General features: G+C 37.7%; 1 protein-coding gene across 4 annotated transcripts in view; it reads left to right on the plus strand.

The window, feature by feature from the left end:
- CWF19L2 (CWF19 like cell cycle control factor 2) overlaps positions 1-17,741 on the plus strand; it is a 73,024-nt gene that overhangs the window by 43,991 nt on the left and 11,292 nt on the right. For 3 of the 4 annotated variants that reach the window (XM_080612277.1, XM_080612278.1, XM_080612280.1), the window contains 2 exons: positions 799-936; positions 16,923-17,135. In XM_080612277.1, coding sequence (XP_080468403.1) covers positions 799-936; positions 16,923-17,135 — 351 coding nt within the window. The remainder of the gene's footprint in view (positions 1-798; positions 937-16,922; positions 17,136-17,741) is intronic. The other variant, XM_080612279.1, reaches the window with a different exon arrangement.

Consider the following 17,741-nt stretch of genomic DNA (forward strand, 5'->3'; position numbering starts at 1 on the left):
ATACTGCTACTGCTGATAATAAAAATTATTACCTAATCTTTGTAACAGTGGTTTGGGGAACAGTGAGAAGCTTGGAGACTGGAACAGTGTTTGCTTGCAACAGTGAATAACCTAATATTTCGATCTTTTTGGTGTAAGAGGAGATAACAATACTTTGTATTTCTAGCAAGCGTGTTCTTGATGAGTAGGACAGATCAGTTTGTAACACTGCTATGAAGGAGTGATATTTTGGAAAATACCATCTTGTTTTATGTTAATGACCATTCCCTATGCTCCTTCAGGATTTAATTTAGTCCTGCTCTAAAGGACAAACTCTGTTCTTTTGTGCAGTCTAAGATGACAACATTTCCCAGCAGAGAGACCACATTTATCAAGTTTTCAGTACTGTGATTGCTGTGTTTCAGTAGTGTCTGTGACTTGACAGTTCAAAAGCTTCTGTAAATAATGAAGATTACTTTTTGGAATAGTATGTTTTTTGTGAGCTGATCAACTGTTTCACTTTTCTTTGTTTGTTTTCATCTTTCATGAATGGTAATGTTGTAGCTCTGGTAGCTTAAGGATATGATAGATATAGCAATTGTAGGAAGAGGCTATATTTTTATTTCAGTGTACTGATGCAACTGAAGAAAGGGGGAAATGCTCTTTTCCTTAAGTGAAATGAAGCAGCAAGCCCAGTTGTTTCAGATGTGCTTTGCTTGATTCATGATTCTTTAAAGTTCCTGAAATTATTAGAATCTGAATTTTATAGTTGATCATTCTCACTAGTTTAGTATTTATTTTCAATATGTTTGTTTCTAGATCCCTACTCATGTAGATAAAGAAAGAGTAAGGTATTTTCAGGATGATGATAGTATGAATCTGAAGGATTTGGTCAAAAATGAGAAGATGAGGACAGCAGAGGATCAAAACTCACTGTTCATGCGTATGGCATCAAAGGTAAGGTGTCGTGTGTTGGGCTTTTTAATTAAATATTTTATTATTAGAAATGTCAGGGAGGACATGAGGCCTCGGTGCACTAGGTATGTTGCTTTTGGTTGAGAACTCTGTCCTGAGTAATAATCAAGTCTATTGTAAGATGGTCCTGGTAAATGTTATCAGTGGTGGCAACCTGCATGCACCTTCACAGAGGTGATTGTGTTGTTCTGCCTGTAAAATTCGACACTTTTGAGGTGACCCCTCGTAGAGTGTTGTACGTCAATAGGTTACTTATGCCCAATAAAGCAGGTTTTCCCCAGATTAGTTACAAATACAAGAAACATTTTCTTAGTGTGTAGAATATCTCTTCCATCTAGGAGCTTTAAGAATCAAGGAGATTTGGAGCAAACTACCTGAAATTCCATCAGGATATCCTGATTAATGCTTAATTTATGCTGATTAATTTATGCTCACAGGCCACACAGATTTATACATCATGGTTCCATGAGTGATTCTACTTAAAAGAGGGTCCAACTCACAGATAGTGCAATGCAAATGGAACTGTTAATTTCTGTCATCCAAACTGAGTAACAAAAATACACTTTCTGTGCTTGGTATGGAAGTGTTTGCCAGAGATGATTTCCAGTAGCTATGACACAGTTTCTCTAGCATGCTTCAAATTTTACTGGGTTTACTGCTCCAGTATTTTGTGCGCTGTTGAGCAGGTTTTGAAAAAACATATTAGCTTGGAATTGGTATCATCACAGACAGAATTAGTTTCTTCCATTTATTTAGAAGGCAGACAGGGTCCTAGAAAGGAGGCTTTGGTTGGTTTGTTTGTTTTTCTTTTTAAAATTCTCCTCTCTTAGCCAATACTTAGAACTAGCGGGAAGACCACGATAGTGCCCAGTAAAAAATATTTAATCTGATGCTATAAACCATGTTGCAGGAAATCCTTCTGTAGAGATTATCAGAATTCAGTGTGGTTTATGCATTTTAATTCAGCTGCTTCTGGGAGATGTTCTTATTCACTGGTATACTCAAAAAAATGATGCCCTTGGGGTTCCAGTTAAATAAACACATCTTGACAGTGTTCGATTTCCTGATTTACTTTCCCTTCAAAAAAAAAAAAATGTCCAGACACATAAAACTTTGCTTCAAGACATGTGTAATAGTGCAAACTATTAACTAGAATTAACTAGCATATCTGCCATGCAAACATTTACAAGTAAATGAAAATATAAGGACACAATATTAATGTGTCTTTCTGAAATCAGTATTAATGTGCTTAATCTGTCCTGTGTTTGGTCTGATGTTTTCATGTGACTGCTTCCAGTGAGCAGTTTACGGATTGCTTTTTGGGCTCTGATTCTTTTCAGAGACGTGAAAATAAAACCAGGCTTATTTGAGGTTCATGAATTTGGCAATATCAAATGCTTGCTGTGCTCCATGAATACACCGTGGAGAGTGCTCTCAAAAAGAGAAATATTTTTTTTTGCTTGGATTTTTCAAACTGAAATGAAAGGCCATTGGGGCTTTTCTGAGAAATATGTGTGCATTTTGTACTTGGCTTGCCCCTGAAATTTCTAGACTTTGTGAAAAAGTATTATTTGTCTATTCATGTATTTGCTGATTCCAAGGTTCAAACTGGAAATAATGTTTGACTTTTAGAGCATGTTCAGTACTCAGTGCTAATTGCACATGTATGACACTGGGGAAAACGTTCTAAGGGGGTGGACACCCTCCCAGAACAGGCTAAAACTGTATTTAGTTGATTAAAAATAAATTAAAGGGTGAGTGAACAGAAGAATAAAGAATTTCTGGAGGTTAAAAGAAAAATCAAATGCAGAACCCAAACATTATTTAAAAAATACTTGTCATATCCAAGTAAGGAGAATGGAAAAGAGTTTGAGCTTTGCAGGCTTAGAAGTAAGCTTTCATAAGAGAAATAATCTGTAGAGAATTGCTTTAAGTAATTATTTTGAGTTTGCTAAAAGCACAGAACTAGGAGCTAAACTCATTGGAAGCAAGAAGCCTCCAGGAATGTGGTGTTGAAAAAACCTGATCAAGGCATAATTAGAGCATTTAGGAAAAATAAGTGCATACAAGAAGAACTAATGAAATATTTGTATTAATATCCTCTATAAATGAGGTCAGAGAGGTTCTTTTGCATGAGCAATTATTTACAAGGAATAAGTAAAAAACTATCTCAAGTTAACAGTGTCAGTAAAATGAATTTTAGCTCAGATTTACAGAAATCCATTAGCTTAAAAAGAAACTTGAATTTGGGATGAATAATAGCAGGTGACTAAAAGTGAATGGTCCTCCTCCTTATGTTGTCTGAAAGAAGTCAGGTGTGACATGAACTGCTGAATGTGATCTTTATTCATCCTGAGGAACAGAAGATGGCAAGTATAATGGCAGTCTTTAAGAAGAAAATGGAGCAGAAGTAAATACTTATTTTTTATTTTAAAAAGAGGGTTGCCAGTGGGTTAATAACATAATTATTCAGGGCTGTCAGAAATAGAGGTCATTCTAAACTGTAGAATTTCAGAATAGAAAGCTGGGATTTTTCTAACTCTATGAAACTTGTATCTGAATTGATTCTTAAGACGTACTTGAGAGAGTTGCTGGAGACACGTACGTATTTTAGTGGTATGAGTCATCTGTCCCATTTTGAATGCTGTCTGAAAGACATTATGGGTATAAAAGTTATTAAGATGTCTAGCTCAGACACAGGAGATTATGCTATAGACCTTTCAAATAAGGAGAAAGAGATCCCACCATAGGTGTCGAGGCAATAAATTCAGATGAAAGCCAGGGTCAGTAAATGCAGAATGATGGTAATCATGAAGCTGAGTGAAGCCATAACTGCGCATCTGCCACAAGAGGCTGTTACCGCTTGTTTTGAGAGTCATTGCAAGTCTGCAAACGTCAGCTCAGTGCTGATGTAATTGAAAGGAGAAAGGGAATTTTGGAGATTGTGGAAAAAGGAAATTTAGGACCAATCTGAAACATATATGGTACCCATAGCTTCAGTGCTACCCAAGCCTGTAAAGCATACCCTGTCACAGAATGGTGGCCATTTGAAGTAAACCTAAGTGAGCAACATTTCTTCGGCCTGGTGGTGGGAAAGACAGCTGGTTCACTAGAACACAATTAGCATTAAAAGTTTAATAGAAACCAACTATTTTTGTTCCTCATATGTGAAGTGTTCCCAGGGCAGAGTTTAACATGAAGGGTTTGGGTTATTTTTCACTGAAGGAGGAAATTGTAGAACTTGCGCTGTAGCTAGAGCATGAAATGCTGAGGAGGCCTGAATTGTGAGGTGGAAAGAAAAAAAGACTGTGAAGTACAGTTTCATTGGTAAATATTAAATAGGGAGATCTAGACAGGCTTTTGGTGCAGGATTTCCACAGTGAAGTGCTGAGAGCTGCAAGTGTGTAGCAGAAGTGTCAGTTCTACGTGCTTTGTTTATGCTTTCCCCCATGTTTTAGCCATTGCTGGAGATTGATTTTGCAACATAAAATGATCACAGTGGGTTGGAGTGAGCAGCTGAATTTAGTTATGTTGTATTCTAGAGGCTTTCCTTTGTTTGGTTTTGGTATTGTTTTATTTAAGGATAAAATTTCTTATTAATGTTACAAGAATGTATTGTGTTTCCTGGCTTTACATTGTAGTTTGGGAAGGCTCTGAAGGTTCCTACTGACTTCAGTAAACTTTGGGTCAGATGCTGTGTACCATATGTACTGTTTTTCTTTTTTGTGTTTTTTTATGTTGCATTACATTATTTTATTAGAACCAAACCTCTTTTGTCAGTTTTACTTGGATAACAGTACACAAATTTGACACAGATGAATTACTTTCTCTTTGTATATTCATTTGAGAAGTGGAAAAAATATCCACAAAAAATGAATCTGCCATCTTTCAGAAGAGCTTTGGGAGAAAACTGCTGGACGTGTGTAAATGATATCCTACCCAGGATAGGAGAAGGGAGATCCTATCCCTTAAATTCTGTTGAATAATTTAATTTATCTTATCAATCTGAACTGCTCTTGTTGAATGGTTGTTATGATTTCCTGGGAGTGGCTACTGGGATAGAAGTTATCTACTGCAGATGAGGGAGTTGCTTTTGATGAATAAAATTTAGGGTGTATTTTTTACCACAGTCTTCCTGTAAGGATCTCTACTGCACTAATACTTTTCGTTACAGTGGTGGTTCTGCTTCCCTGAATTCTAATGTCAAATCTGGTGGCAACGTAATTTGTGGGAAAACAGATATTCAATGGATGGCTCATCCTTAGGTTCAGTTGGATGCCTCTTTTCAGCTTAATGGAAACCAAAACAAAATTTGTTTGAATTGCTGAAAATAGTATTTTTTTTAAAATCTGTTGTACTTGTTAGTTTTCTTAAAATTGCTGACTGCTCCGTCAAGTAAAAAGAAGAGTTAGACTAAAAGCTTAAGGAGCTTATGCTGCCATAATATAGCCAAATATGTCTGTGTTTTTGTCTTAGAGTGTCTATCTTATGATCAGATGATATTTTTCCATACTGGCTGTATCTTGTTCAGTCCAGTGAGTGTTCAGCATTTGGCAGCAAGGTGGCTCTCCAGTGCTTACAGCCCTTCGGTTATGCAGTGTCATCACCCTTTCATGCCACCTTTAATCTAATATGAATCTACAAATGTGAACAGAGGAAACTAAATTCTCCCTGCCTTCATCACCTCGGTCTTTCATGATGTGGTTGCTCCTTCTCCTGTGCCAGCCAGCAGTGTAATTCCCCATGCAGTTGTGGCTGTGGTTGCCACTAAGCATATAGACTATGGCACTATTATTTCCTTCATGGATTTACCCAGGGCTTTATCACTTTCCCAGCTATGCCAAAAAGAAAATTCCAGAAACACAGTTGTTGAGGATGGAGGAAACGGCACTGCTCTCACAAATGGAAATGGAAGGAGAAAGATGGACCAACATATTTTCTGGCTTTTACGTAGCCAAATGCTGAGCTCCATCTGAATGATACTTTCCCAATATTTTGCGTTTTAATGCTATTTTAAATTATATAAAGGCTAGTTGTTATGAATCTCTGAAGAATTTTACAAAGTTGCAGTTTTGTAAAGGGACGTCATAGAATGGTTTGGGTTGGAAAGGACTTAAGATCATCTAGTTCCAACCCTGCTGCCGTGGGGCAGGGGCATCTCGCACTAGACCAGGTTGCCCTAAAGCCTGTGCATCCTGGCCTTGAACATTGCCAGGGATGGGGCAGCAACAGCTTCTCTGGGCAACCTGTGCCGGCTCCTCAGCACCCTCATGAAGAATTTCTTCCTTATATCTAACCAAAATCTCCCCTGTTTAAGTTTGAACCCATTGTCTCTTATCCTGTCATCACAGTTCCTTATGAATACTGTCTCTCTGGCATCCTTGTAGGCCCCCTTCAGATACTGGGAGGCTGCTATGAGGTCTCACCTAAGCCTTCTCTACTACAGACTCAACAGACCCAACTCTCTCAGTCTCTGTTAGGAGAGGTGCTCCAGCCCTCTGATCATCTTTGTGGCCTCCTTTGGACTCGCTCCAAGGGGTCCACATCTTTATTTGGGGGCCCCAGAGCTGAATACAGTACACCAGGTTGGGGGGGTCTCATGAGAGTGAAATAGAGGGGAAAATCAGCTCCTTTGACCTGCTGGTCATGGTCCTTTTGATGCAGCCCAGCATGCGGTTGGCTTTCTGGGCTGCGAGCACACACTGCCGGCTCATGTTGAGCTTCTCGTCAGTCAACATTCCCAAGTCCTTCTCCTCAGGGCTGCTTTCAATCCGTTCTCTGCCCAGCCTGTAGCTGTGCCTGGGATTGCCCTGACCTAGGTTCAGGACCTTGCATTTGGCCTTGTTGAACTTCATAAGGTTGACATCGTCCCACCTCTCCAGAGTGTCAAGGTCCCTCTGGATGACATCTCTTCCCTCCAATGTATCAACCAAGCTACACAGCTTGGTGTCATTGGGATGTCAACTGCACCGCAGGATCAGTCCCAACGCTGATCTCTGAGGGACACCACTCATCACTGGTATCAACATGGACATTGAACCTTTGACTACAACTCTGTGTGTGGCCCTCCAGCCAATTCCTTATCCAGCAGGTAGTCCATCCATCACATTCATGTCTCTTAAACTTACAGACAAGGATGTTGTGTGGGACAGTATCAAGGTGGGGATATTGAAATAGGAAGATAGAATTAATAAAAAAAATTTACTTTCTTAAATGGGACTTAAATGGGGTGACCTTATTAGTGTATATAAATATATAAAGGGGGAGTGTCACGAGGATGGAGCCAGGCTCTTCTCAGTGGCAAACAATGATAGGACAAGGGGTAATGGGTACAAACTGGAACACAAGAGGTTCCACTTAAACCTGAGAAGAAACTTCTTCTCACTGAGGGTGACAGAACACTGGAACAGGCTGCCCAGGGAGGTTGTGGAGTCTCCTTCTCTGGAGACATTCAAAACCCGCCTGGACACATTCCTGTGTAACCTTATCTAGGTATTCCTGCTCCGGCAGGGGGATTGGACTAGATGATCTTTTGAGGTCCCTTCCAATCTCTAACATACTGTGATACTGTGATACTGTGACTTGGGGGAAATGTCTGTATGTAGACCCAAAATCTCTATCCATGAAACCTCTGTGTAATTGTATTGGCAAATGAAGGTCTGTATAATGTTACCTCATGCCTGACTCCCGCTCTGTTTCACAGACTAAACTTCTGTTGTGGTCAAGCCATTCTCATCCTTAGAAGTCTTTTTCCCACTTGTAAAATTTCCTTTTCTGAAGAGCTCCACGAGATCAGATGGAGGCACTGTGCCACCTCCTAGCTATTTGTTTACCTTCTGAGACAATGTTTTAAATTTATATGAAATGCAAGTTCAGATTCACCATTCCCCTCTTGTTCATTCTTCTTTTTCTAGTTGTGGTTCTGACACAACCTTGTGCTACTTGACACTCTTGAGTCCTGTTACTTTTGGCTTCTGTTCAAAGCACGCTGATGTGGATATCAGTTATCTTGGACAGTCTGAAATACTGCCTCTCCAACAGGCATCCTGTGCATGCTATTATGTCAAATTTATGACTATCATGAAAAAGCATCAAATCTTTCATTTTCACTGGTGAAAAATATTTTTTTTTTCCTTGTTTAAAGAAGAAATTAAAAGCCCAACACTAATCTTTTTAACATATGGGAAAAAAAAAAAAAACCAGGCCTTAAATCTGATTCTTTCACTTCACTGTTACGCTTAAAGAAAAAAAAAAACCACCTTTTTTAAGTTACTGCATTCTACTTTTTACTTTCTTCAACTTGAAATCAGTGCTGCAGAAGCATGACTATAGGATACAAGAAAAGTCAACAAAATATTTGAAAACTAGTATTTTTTTTCCTGCCAGTTTTGGAGTACAAAATGGGTGTGAAATCTTAGATTTTCACTACTGATAGCTTTAAGTACCCTGTCTATAATTCCTTCTGCCCTTGACTGTTGTAAGTGGTTCAATTTTCCCAAATTCATGCTGTTAAGACTTACGTAATCCTTTTACTTATGTCAATAGATGCTTGTGGGTGTACAAAGACGGATTTCTAGAACATTACTTCAATAAAAATTACCTTCTATTTGTATGGATAAATTTTACTAAGGCTTTTTTTCTTCTTGTTGAGTACATTTCACTAAAAGAAAGCGAGAAAGACTAATTGGTGTTGTTCATCAGGCCATTTAAATTTTGTACATAAACTGCTTTTATTTAAGAATCTCTGAAGTCATCCATAACATGAATTTAAGCAGTGAAAAAATACAGACCTATGCTAGTAATGCTGACCTTCATTTATGGAGTTAGTAAAGAGATATGCTGGTATTACAGGTTTGCAAAAAGCAAATTTGCATGTTGCCTTTCTTTGGTTTTGAAGGCTGTAAAATGGAAAATTGTTTTAAGCCTTAATCATTTTGATTTGCTGTGCAAACCTACCTGTTGCATCATAGAAAGTTAGGGTTGGAAAGGACCTTAAGATTACCTAGTTACAACTCCCCTGTCATGGTCAGAAGTGCCTCACCCTAAACCATGTCTCCCAAGGCTCTGACCAGCCTGGCCTTGAACGCTACCACTTGTTTGGATAACCTGTTCTGGTGCCTCACCATCCTTACAATAAATAACTTCTTCCTTATATCCAACATGAACCTTCCCTGTTTAAGTTTAAACCCGTTACTTCTTGTCCTATCGCTACAATCCCTGATGAAGAGTCCCTCTCCGTCTTTGCATTTCCATCACCATAACCCAAAATAATAGTCTAGAAACATTTAGAAACTAAAGTGAAAAATGCAGCATGTTGCAGCTGCTCCTATTATGTAATAAAACTTTTTTATTTTTTCACATGGTGAAGCTGTTCTAGCACAGTATGTAATAAATGTGATAAAACTCTAACAAAGCTCTAGTGCTCTGTTGCAGTGAAAGAATATGAAAACCCAAGATAAAAATAATTCTAAAGTCCTTGTTCTGCCTTCTGCTACATTTCAGTTCAATGCACAAAACACCTTTCTGTGTATATTGTGTGGACACAAAGTTAAAGCTCTTCCTGCATGTAGAAATAAATCAACAGCAGTGACAGCTGGATTAGGAAAGAAAACCTTAGAACAGGAGAAACTGTGTAGACGCAGCCCGTAACAAATGGCTGCATGAGTATTTGGCATTCTTCCTGAATTGTGTTAAAATTACAAGAGAAGTTACAAATGAAGATTTGTGCTGGACAGGCTTTTCTAAGCATTAGAGTTATGGCCAGGAATAACTTTAAAGTTAAATACTAATGAGAGCTTTAATAGCAGAACTCTGTGACTGAAGGTGTTTTGTTTGGCTTACATTTCATTGACCTGCAGATAAAGTTTTGTCTGTCCTAATAACTAAATATAGCAAAATCTACAGCTTTTCTTTCAAATAACTGAAACAAAAAGGAGATTGGTCCCTAACCACTGAGCAGTACTCTGCTCTACATTTGTTGCTTGACTTCGGCTGCTCAAAGGTAGTCCTGAACTACCTTGCTCATCAACATGATTCATAATATTTACCTGTCAGTGCCATAGGCCTTAAAGCATTTTGTGGATTGATACTATGTGTTCAGAATATTATTTATTTCACTGTGATGATAGGTTTGGGAAATGCCTATATGCTGAATTATATGTGGAATTAAACCTACAAATTCAGATGTCTGTGCTCATACAGAGATTGGAGTTACCCTAAAGCTAGCATGATAAAATTCTGCCTTGTTTTGGCTTAAGCAAATGATATTTGAGATCAGAAAGACTCTTTTCTGAGGTGATTTTTGTTGTAAACTGTAGGTGCTAAATGCTAAATAAATTTAAAAGTGATGAGATGTATTTATGTCACCCAGGTTCATATTCAAAAATAATAGTTTATTCTTCTTTATTGCAGCTTCCCAAAATATATTATGAGTACAACATTCCACAAATATTAACAGAGTCATTTCAAGTTGAAGACGTCAGTGTTGCCATGACAATTTAAAACCAAACTGATACGTTTTATAAAATCTATAGACTTTTTGTTTTCACAAATTCTCCAAACAGATGCACTTTTATTAGCTTATATGGAAGTAACTTCAGCTATGATTGTGTTAGCAAGAAAACAGGAAAAGCAGAAGTTCAATAGTTGCATACAAAATGGAATAAGAAATTAAACAGAAAAGTAAACATACAAAAAGGCTGAAAATAACCCATGCTAGAAAGATGCAGGTATGTTTTGCTACTGTGCTAATTGTGCATAATGGAATTTCCTGTTTCATCCCCAAATTTCAGAGAAAATTTGAAGAGGAGGGAAAAGTATACTCAGAGTATTACATTGTACTAATCCCTGATGATTGAGAGTTCTGTTTCTTGAGGTTTCCTTTACGTATTACAATGATATTAAATTCTTTAGTAGGGCTTTCTTTCCAAAGGGCACACCCAAAGAGCAAGTAATAGCAGCAGAGGGAGAGATAAGAGATACAACACATAGCACACTTCAGATGGAGTGTGTAGGCAGCCAGCGATGTATAAAACTCCAGGGGTTTTACTTTGGAATAAGAAAACCAGAATTGGTTTAAAATTCAGCCATGAGACACAGTTCCAGTGATCTGCACATGTGTTGACAGAAGAATGAGGCTGACCCTGGTGTGTGCCTTGCACAGATCTACAAGAGTCACTTAGGAGGTAGCCCTGTGCCAAGGTGCCTCATGGCTTCAGTAATGGAAAAAAAAATTAAACCCCCATTATTATTTGGGTAAAATGATATATCATTAAATTATTCATGTAATATATTCATCTTATTCATGGTAATTATCACGTTAAGGATTTAATTGGCAAATACAACATTGTAATTTCCCTCTCTCAAATCATTCTTATTTATACATAGTCAGATGCTCATCTCTTTCTGGATTCCTGTGCTGAATGGTTAGAGATCTCTCTCCTTCCCTGGGGTTTTGCCACAATTGCACTGTATTTGAGCAGTCCACATGAGAGCCCAAAGGCTGATTTTTGTCTGCTCTTGAGAGAAGCTTGGATGCCTTCCCCGACTGCTCTTTAAATGCTTGTGTGTTTCAGGCCTGTCTTGGCCAGAGCAAGCAAAATTGTGATGCTGTCTCTATTAGTTAAACCAAAACTGCGTCCTGGTTGTGGAAAATATGGTCCTTGTCAGATGGATGGTGGAAATTTCACAGTTGCACAATTACACTGAGGTGTAGGAGGCTATGTAATTTTTAATTTTGCCTGGTGCTTTGAGTCCTGAAGCCACCTGTGTGTTCTCTGGTTAATTGGTGCTTAGCACAAGAAAAGGGAAAGTTAGAAAATAGAGGGTGCATACAAAGGAAGAATGTGGCAGATGAGCCCAGAACAAGAAAGTTAAATGGGAAGGATAAGACAACGGGCTATGGGGATGATCTGTCTTAGAAGTACGCCAGCCTAGGTCAGCTCTTCATTTTGGCCAGTGTCTGATAGAAACAAGGACTCCTGGTCCGTTGCCTTTATTGATGTCTGAATTTCCTGTGTTAGGAAAATTCAGTGATGTTTTGTAGGATATAGCAACTTAAAACTGATTTATCAAAGTGACTTCCTGCTTCTTTCTAATCTCTGCAGCACTTGAAATACAGTGAGGGCAATACTGGGCAATATCAAGCACGATAAGGGAACTAAATACACAACTTCCAGAATGCATTGACTTCCACATACAACAGGTGTGAGGCTTCAGCTGATGCAGAACAGCACCTTTCCAACAATCTAATAGATTAACATAGTGCCATCTTTGGATTTGTACTAGCTCTGTCTTTTGTATGGAGAATGATATGTGTGAAAGAAATCAGTTTTGAAGTGATTATTTGCTTTCCTCCTGGCATTTTGGCTAACACTTCCTTCTTGTTCTTTCAATTCCCCTTTAACTTTTTTAGAGAAATTTCGTTATTGCCAAATAATGCAATTGACGGAACACGCTGGGCACCTTTCTGTAAAAGGGTATAATTTTTTGAAAGAGAATGTCCATTTTCTTCCTGAATAACTTTTCAAAAAGGTCAGTATTTAGAGTAGCACTTGAAGAGTATTCTCTAGTCTGCCATTGTGGCAGCTACATTTTATTTTATTTCAGTTCTGACACACTGATGTTTGGCATTGGTAGGATTCAAGGGATAATCATATTTAAGGAATTATGGCCTTAAAAAAACCTCCAACTTTTTTGCATTGCTACTGACAAGGAATGTGTTAGTGATATTCATTGCCACTATTCCAGTATTGCAGACTAAATGTCATTAGTGCTTTTTTTTTGTTTTTGTTGTTCTTGTTGTTTTTAAGGCAGAAAACATTTGTAAGTGGATTTTCCCACTTATATTGGTATCATATCTTATTTCAGTGGGAACACTCAGTTCTTGCTGGATGATATTTTTGCCTGTTCTTAGGTTTCTGTATTCCTGAACTGTCTTGAGGGATGTTGAAAGGACACTGTGGTAATAGGAGAGTTGCAATGAAATTCTTACTCCTTTCATGGCTGTTGTTAATAGAGCTGAATTTAGCACTCGTGTTTTAACACTTTTTTAACATCATCTAAAAGATGTGATAAAACATGGCATGAAATGAAGATTCAGGGACAGGGTGACCATCTGTAACTTGGTCTCTTTGTCTCAGAACTGCAATATAATGGCCCTGTGCACTGATGTGTTAGACTTACGACTTGAATAAAGGTCTCGTAAACTTCTCCTTAAAGGTATGAAAAGGGGGGAAGGAATAACCCCTCATTTTTCTGCTTTATCTGTTCTTCAGCAGAGGAAAGGTATAGAGCTTGAAGAGCATCCAGCTGGGCATGAATTATAAATGACTAGGCTTTTTTATTGCACAAGAAGGTTGAAATGCTTAAAATAATTTTTTTTTTATTTTTTATTCTTTTTTCTAAGACCCTGCTTATTTCAAGAGCTTATTTAATGTTTTTGAACCAGGGGTGTTGGTTTCTTAAACGGCCTTGCATTCCCTCTTAACTTCTGGATTTTGTTGGTATTGCAATAGGATCTATAATTTTTATTGCTGGTAGAGACTCTATGGTAGAGGTAAACTAAACCTGATCTGTGAATATTCCTTCTCTAAATGTCCCTTTACTATGGCTTCTCTCCCCCAAATGCTGCACTGCTGCCTACCTTTTTCTTGTTTCTTTACTTCTGCCAATAATCTTACATTTATTTTACTTCCCTCCCCAATGTGCTTCATCTGATTCTGTTGACCAACATATGTCTTAAACCAGAAGTGCAGTGTTGTCTGGCTGCCATGGACTCTAGCTGTATGAAGAAATCTTGTACACATCTTTTGATTTCTAGGAAAAATAATTTCCACTGACTTCTGTGGCCTGATGCACATACCTTAGGTGGGATCTAGGCTGCGTTAGGAGTTTAAATTGAAAGGGCAATATATGCACATGATTGCACTCATGTATATAGCCTGTTTAGTAATATTAGAAGTAAAGGTGTTATTTAATTTTTTCCACTGATTTCCTTTGCTTTTGAGGACTTTTAATTTTGAATCCTGAAATGCTGCCATTGGATTTCCAAGAAGCACTAGAAGAATACTGGTGCATCTGGGGAATCTTTTTCACCATTCTTTTGGGCGACTCCAACTTTTGCCAGTAGCTGGTTGTTCGTTTTTCCTTCCTTTTCCTTTTTTTTTTGTTGCATTTGTAGATTGTTTTTTTAAGCCTCTCTCTTAGAGGACTCAAATCATGTATTGGACCTTCTGACCTATTCTTAAGTTTGAGTCATTGAATTATGAGTATCTTTTCGTATTGCGTCAAACGCAATGCAGAACAGTATGACTCCTGAAGAACAGCAACATAATTTCTTTTTGGTCTTACTGAATTACCATTTAAAATGTAGTGATCTTCTGTTGGTCAGGACTGTACCATGAGAAACCAAATCTGGTCTTTAGACAGCACTTCCTTTATTAAACTTTACTGCTTTTGTGATGAGCATTCTGAGTTTTGTCCCAGATGTCCAATAGTATACAGCATTTTACCCAGTGTTGAAGAAAGGCGTAATCCAGCCTGTTTAAGAAGATGAATACTCATTTCATCACAATAAGAGAAACTTTGAAATGTTTTGAAAAGTACTGTTATTTAAAAGAGGCCATGGGTAACAAACCAGGAATTTCCCTGACTAGTTCCAAGCGCAAGCGGAGCAAAATGGTAATGGTATTCTGTGCTGCACATGATACTCCTGTTAGCCAAGGTGTTTTGAATTCCACTCCTTTTGTTTGTAGTCTGCCAGCTGTCTTGTTTCATGTGTATTTGCATTCTCATGGCAAACTTTTTATTAAAAGAAAAACCAAAAGCAAACCCAAAGCAAACAGTAAACCTTTGCTTTTGGTAATAACAAAGTGGTGCCATTCTCTAGGTAGTCTTATATGTGTTTCTTCTACCAAAGCTCTAATTTTACCTTTCTTATGTTTATATGGCAAGAGAGCAGAGACTTCATTTTTGGCACCCGAAACACTAAATATTTTTTCTAAAGCTCAGGAATCCTGTTTAAGTATAGAATTGCAGTATTACAATAAAACAGAACATAGTTGAACTATTGAACTGCTGATTTCAGTCTGCAGTGGCTTCCAGTAGGAAATGCATAAGCAGTTAAATGTATTATAGCTACATAAAGTAATATTAAGGAGGCTGCTTCTCAGTTGTTTGTTAATGAAAGTACCAAGGATGTTCAAAATAAGCTCTTGGTCTGTGTTAGAGAATTGCAGTATCCAGGAAAAGCAAGAGCTGTTTGTGGTTTTGGAGAGGGGAAGTTACTTATCTGTCCTACAAAATAAGGTCTCATTTTAAAAAAAAATATGAGATTATCTACACAAACTGTGCCTGGGATATTTGGAAGATTTTATTTTACTTTGAGACTGTGCTTCGATTATGCTAGTATGTCTTCCAGATGCCTTCAGCTAACATTAGTCCTTTGCTAGGGCTACCCCGGTCAGTATTCCGGATTTGCTGTGAAGGCTTCTCTACCATTTCCTTAACAGCTCTTGAACCAAAACTACTTGCACGTGGATCTGCCAAGACTCTAAAGGACCAGCACCTCTAATATCAAGAAATCTGTATAGCTTACTCTAGCTATCCCGCCCCCCCCCCCCACATCATTTTAGTAAAGAGATTACTGAAACTATTCAAGGTAAATTACAGTCAAATATAAAAGTATTGCAGCAGTGGGATTTCATTTCAAGATTAAAAACCTGAAAAAAATCTTTTGAATGCTTTTTGTGTTTGCTTTAGCTGTATGTATTGAATATTTAGGGTATCAATGACACATAATTTTGAAGTCATGTAGAGCAACCAAAGCAGAAAATGGAGAAATGCTTTCTTAAGTCCTTTAAAAAGTTAATCTTTACAACCACGACTTGTGAGGTCTTGATTTAGACAAGATGTCATGGGGTTTGTTTCTCATGAAGCTGAAAGAAAAGATTGATAAAGCCTAATGCAATATATATATATATACACATATACATATGTTTTCTATGAGTTAATGGAGCTTAGTGAAACCTACTGTCATTTGCATTTGTGTCCTGTGACCCCCATACTTTTCTTGCTTTCTATTCAATATCTCTTGCTGCTATTGCTGTAAGCCTTCTTAGCATGTCCTCTGTCACCTTGCGTCACCTTCAGTTCCTCCAGTTCCTGTCTACAGACTTCATCCCTCCTAAATATTGTCCAGGTGAGACTTAGCCAGTTTGTGTAGGTTTCCACTATTAAGATCCTGTAAGATACCACTGACTCTCAAGCATGTCTTCGTAATAAATCTGGTATTTTCATAGTTTAAATGTGGCACAATTAATTAAAATGTAGCAATTAACAAAAAACCTTTGGATCATTCAGCCTTGTGTCTGGTAATGTGCTGGTTGCATTCGTTACCCATATGTAGCAACAGGTGCATTGAAGAAAGACTAAATACTGAAGACAAAGAATGTTTTCTTCACAAAATGGCTTAGTATTGTTCACTTGGTAAGAGTAGCTGTTGGCCTGTTTTCACAGAATATGAATGAGGTGCAGAGTCAGGGTTTAGTTTTTTCACAAGAGCTGATTTAATGGATAGTGATAATCGTAATAGGAGAGAAGGAGGAGGGGGAAGACTGGAGCAAAATATACGATAATCTATGATTTAAAAAATGGTGCATCTGTTTAAAGCTGAAGTTATGCCAAGATAATATTGAAATGTCTAGCCCTTAACTTGATATGGAACATAGTAATTACTTTTCTCACTGCTGTCAGACATCTATATTTTAATACGTATGCTGTCTGAAATTGTGTATGACTGCTCTCAGGAGAGATACCTGATGCTGCGTATGCTACAGATGCCATATGGAAGGAAGCAATCCTACTGCTTACGTATTTCATGCTGGTCTCAGTAAAGGATACTGCAAAGAGCTAATTAATTTTTCTTGCTTATTTTCATATCCACGTAATTTTTCTGTGTATCTTTTCAGCTCATGGATAAAACTGACAGGGAGTACTACACTCTGGATGACATGTTTGTTTCCAAAGCAGCCAAAAGAGTGCGCAGTGGGGAAGAGGAAGAAATACAAAGAAGAAAAGCAATACGTGAGCACCAGCAGCTTGCTGCACGCATGGAAAAGTGCCCATACTGCTATGATAGTAGTGAACTTTCTAAACATCTTATTGTTGCAATTGGCACAAAGGTAAGAAAATAGCAATTTAGCACAAACGTATAAATAAAAAAGAAATAAAGGAAGGCAGTGTTGGTGCTAGAGTGCCTAAGATTAAGAAGGAAATGATTTATTTTTCTTCACGTTATTTTCCTTGCCCTTCCAGTTGATTTCACAAATTCTTCAAGGGTGAGGGAGAAAAAGATACAAATCTGTCATGAATTTTAAAGGTAATCTTTGGTATCAGAACTTCACACTTGTGGATTTGTGGAAGACAGGAGCAATAATGAAAGATCTGAGTTCAGAGATTAAACTGTAGGTGAATTTGTGGAAGACTAAATCACAACTGCACTGGAGGAAATTTGAACTGGTGAAGAACTGTATCTTAATGATATCAAAGAAAATTAAGTGGAGAATTCAATTTTTAAGCCTAAAATCCATTGAAACAGAAGTTTGCTTTGGGGAGCCTTCCTGTTTCTGTGAATGCTTTTAAAAGTTGCATAAGAATTTTGATTTATAACATCTGAAATCATAGAATCATAGAATAGTTAGGGTTGGAAAGGACCTTAAGATCATCTAGTTCCAACCCCCCTGCTTCAGTGTAGAGTTTTTTGTCTTTGTTTCTCCAAAGTTTTCATT

This window comes from Psittacula echo, assembly GCF_963264785.1.
Source record: "Psittacula echo genome assembly, chromosome: 3".
NCBI classification, from domain to species: Eukaryota; Metazoa; Chordata; class Aves; order Psittaciformes; family Psittacidae; genus Psittacula; species Psittacula echo.